Source organism: Camelina sativa, chromosome 6, assembly GCF_030686135.1.
Source record: "Camelina sativa cultivar CO46 ecotype springtype chromosome 6, ASM3068613v1".
Taxonomy (NCBI): Eukaryota; Viridiplantae; Streptophyta; class Magnoliopsida; order Brassicales; family Brassicaceae; genus Camelina; species Camelina sativa.
The window spans coordinates 56031-59209 of record NC_141885.1 but is presented as its reverse complement, the minus strand read 5'-3'; the positions used below and the strand labels follow the sequence as shown (position 1 = coordinate 59209).

Below are 3179 nucleotides of genomic sequence, written 5' to 3'. Positions count from 1 at the left end.
TTATTCGCGTCCACCGCAGTTCCACAAAATCTTCACCATGTTAATCTTTTTCCTGTGCATTCCCTTTACCATGCGAACAATGGTTCGAATAGGCGTTGCTTCCACCGTCAGGTTTTCTCGCAATTCAGGTGGCACATCCTCGACCACTTCATCCTCTTCACTTAGGCATTTCCGTAGTTGTGATACATGGAAAACCTTATGAAAGGCATCTAACTTCGGTGGTAGCTCCAGTTTGTACGCCACCGCACCTACTCGTTCGATCACCTTGTACAGGCCAACGTACCTTGGGCTCAACTTTTTCCTCTTGGTGAATCGCCCTTTTCCCTTATAGGTCATCGCCTTAAGATACACTAGGTCGCCCACTTCGAACTCCAACTCCTTTCGACTTTTGTCCCCATAACTTTTTTGTCGGTTTTGGGCTTCTTTCAAATTGATTTTCAAAAACTTCAACTTTTTGGCCGTCTCGTTACGCAACAGGCGTCCAGCACAACGGCGTTCGACATGCTCGGCCATACAGCGCTTCATAAGGCAACATTCCAATACTAGCTTGGTAGTTATTGTTGTACACGAATTCTACCAAGTTTAAGTACTCTTTCCAACCTCCCCCTCTCAGACTGGCGAATCAGCGTCTCAGTTTATGGTGGTAGGCCATACTTAGGTTCACTCTTGTTCCTAATGCTTTTTGAAAAGCTTTCCAAAAATGCAAGGTGAACCACATATCACGGTCTGAAACAATGGTGATCGGCACTCTGTGCAGCCGGACAATCTCTTCGATGTATCTGACCGCGATTACTTCGACACCATCAGTCTCCGTGATTGCGATGAAGTGTGCAGATTTGGTCAATCTGTCCACCACCACCCAGACCACATCATGCTTAAGCTTACTCATAGGCAACCCGGTCACAAATTCCATTGTTATATGATCCCATTTCCATTCCGACAAGGGTAAACTTTGGACTAGTCAACTCGGCACCTGATGCTGTGCTTTGACGAGTTGACAAGTTTTACACTTGGAAACCCACGCAGCCACATCTCTTTTCATTCCCTTCTAGTGATAGTATCTTTTAAGATCGTGATACATCTTGGTCAAACCACGGTGGATCGAGAACTTAGACTAGTGCACCTCCTTTAGAATATCCTCCCTTATCTTCTTACTTTGCGACACACACACTCGTCCATTCAACACCATGGTACCATTGTTCGATGTTTGGAACTCTGTCTTATTATTCTCCGCCCAACCCTTAAATTCCTCGTCCTTATCTTGAGCCAAACTAATTCTAATGAGTAGATCCGTTTGATCCGCTGCTCCTAAGCCCAATGGCTCAACTTCTCTTGACAATGCATTTAAATGCCTAGTCCCCATCATGTAAATTAACGCTTCTTGATTTTTCTCTGCTTCTACATTGAAGGGTCTCCTACTCAAGGCATCTGCAACCTGATTCGCCTTTCCCGGATGATAGGCAATGTTAAAGTCGTAGTCCGCGACAAACTCCATCCACCTTCTTTGCCTTAGATTTAACTCCGGGTGGGTGAATATGTATTTTAAGGTCTCGTGGTCGGTGAAGATTTGAAATTGGGCTCCATAAAGGTATGAACGCCAAATCTTCAACGTGAACACCACCGTGGCCATCTCTAAGTTATGTGTTGGGTAATTCCCCTCGTGCTTACGCAATTGCCTTGAAACATGTGCGATTACACTATGCTTTTGCATTAGCACACAACCTCGGTCCGAGACAATGTGTCCAAGGAATCCAAAACTCTTTTGCCAGAACGAGCATATACTAAACTTCGCATAAAGCTTGTGCTCTCTTAACCGTTCCAAGACTTCCCTCAAGTGACTTTGATGGGTTTCCCATTCCTTCGAGTAAACAAGTATATCATCAATGAAGATGATTACAAACTCGTCTAAGAATTCTCGGAATACACCATTCATCATCTTCATGAAGGCTGCCGGTGCATTGGTCAATCCGAATGGCATGACCACAAACTCAAAGTTGTCGTACCTTGTTATGATAGCCGTTTTCTGAAAGTCCAATGGCTCTATCGGAATTTGATGGTACCCCGAGGCCAAGTCGCTTTAGATATAGGGGTTTGTCCCCGGGACCTAGACTTTGGCCATGATGATAACATCATTATTTTACCCATCTTAGCTATAGTTTTAGTATGCATTTAGGAAGAGTTTGATATGATTTCAAGGCTTTAATGAACATTATCAAGTATTTTAGGTTTCAAGAAGGTTTTACAGGTTTTATAGCAAAAAGGACCAAAAGGCAAGGAAAATACGTTTTAGGAAAGTTTCAGAGCTTTACAGTAAGGGAAACGTTTGAAGAACTTACAGAACTCACATTTCGATGTACTTTGTGTCTATGGAAAGCTGAGAGAGTCATCTTTCTCCTCGAAGTAGAATAAAGTCAATCCATCCAACCATCCGGAAGTTATGCCCGATATACCGAGACGTACCTTAAACCAACGTAAGGAGAACCATCAAGCCAATGGGCTTTTTATTGAAGGCCTGACCAGCTACCACCACGGCAGCCCAGTCCAAGTCTTCACCACCGTTCTAGAAGCTTCCTACGCCTCCCTTGCCATGCACTTATCAAGAGAAGACGTATCTACCCTTACAAAACCCTAAACCTAGACAAAACCCTATAAATACTCTTCTAAACCTAGGGTTTAGAGTGTGCAATCATTGGAGCAGCCAAGAGACACGACCATAGGAGCAGCCGACGTCCAGACCTCTCCCTCGTCCCTCTCTTTGAAGCTTTGAAATCCATCAACTCTTTCTATTCTATTTGCTACAACTTTGTTTGACAATCATTGAAGTAATATCTAAAACCCTTTTCTCTATTAATTCGTTTATGTTTATGAATTGTTTAAACCTTTCTTTGATGATTCCCTTAAACATGCTAGAGTAGTTTTCTAGTTGGGTTTAAAGGGATAAATCAAAGGGGGGAGATGATCTTAGTTTAGGTGGCAATTTTTAGGGTTTGTTAGATTTAAAGCTGTTTATTCTATGCTTTAATTCTAAGTGTTTACTTAATGCTTTAAGTTAGCCTTATGAACTAACTATAATCTAAAGTGTGTGTGCTTTGCCAAAAGCTTGCATGTGTGCTTGACCTAGCTTAGATGTGTGGGGAGACATAGGAAGCACATACCCCTTACCTATAGAATTCCACGGA

At 42.8% G+C, this 3179-nt stretch overlaps 1 protein-coding gene across 1 annotated transcript; it reads right to left on the bottom strand.

Annotated features, from left to right (window-relative positions):
- On the bottom strand, positions 1-513 carry LOC147942054 (uncharacterized). The gene has a single exon (XM_087455499.1). The coding sequence runs from the start codon at positions 511-513 to the stop codon at positions 1-3; it is 513 nt and encodes a 170-aa protein (XP_087311625.1).
- Positions 514-3179: the final 2666 nt, after the last annotated feature.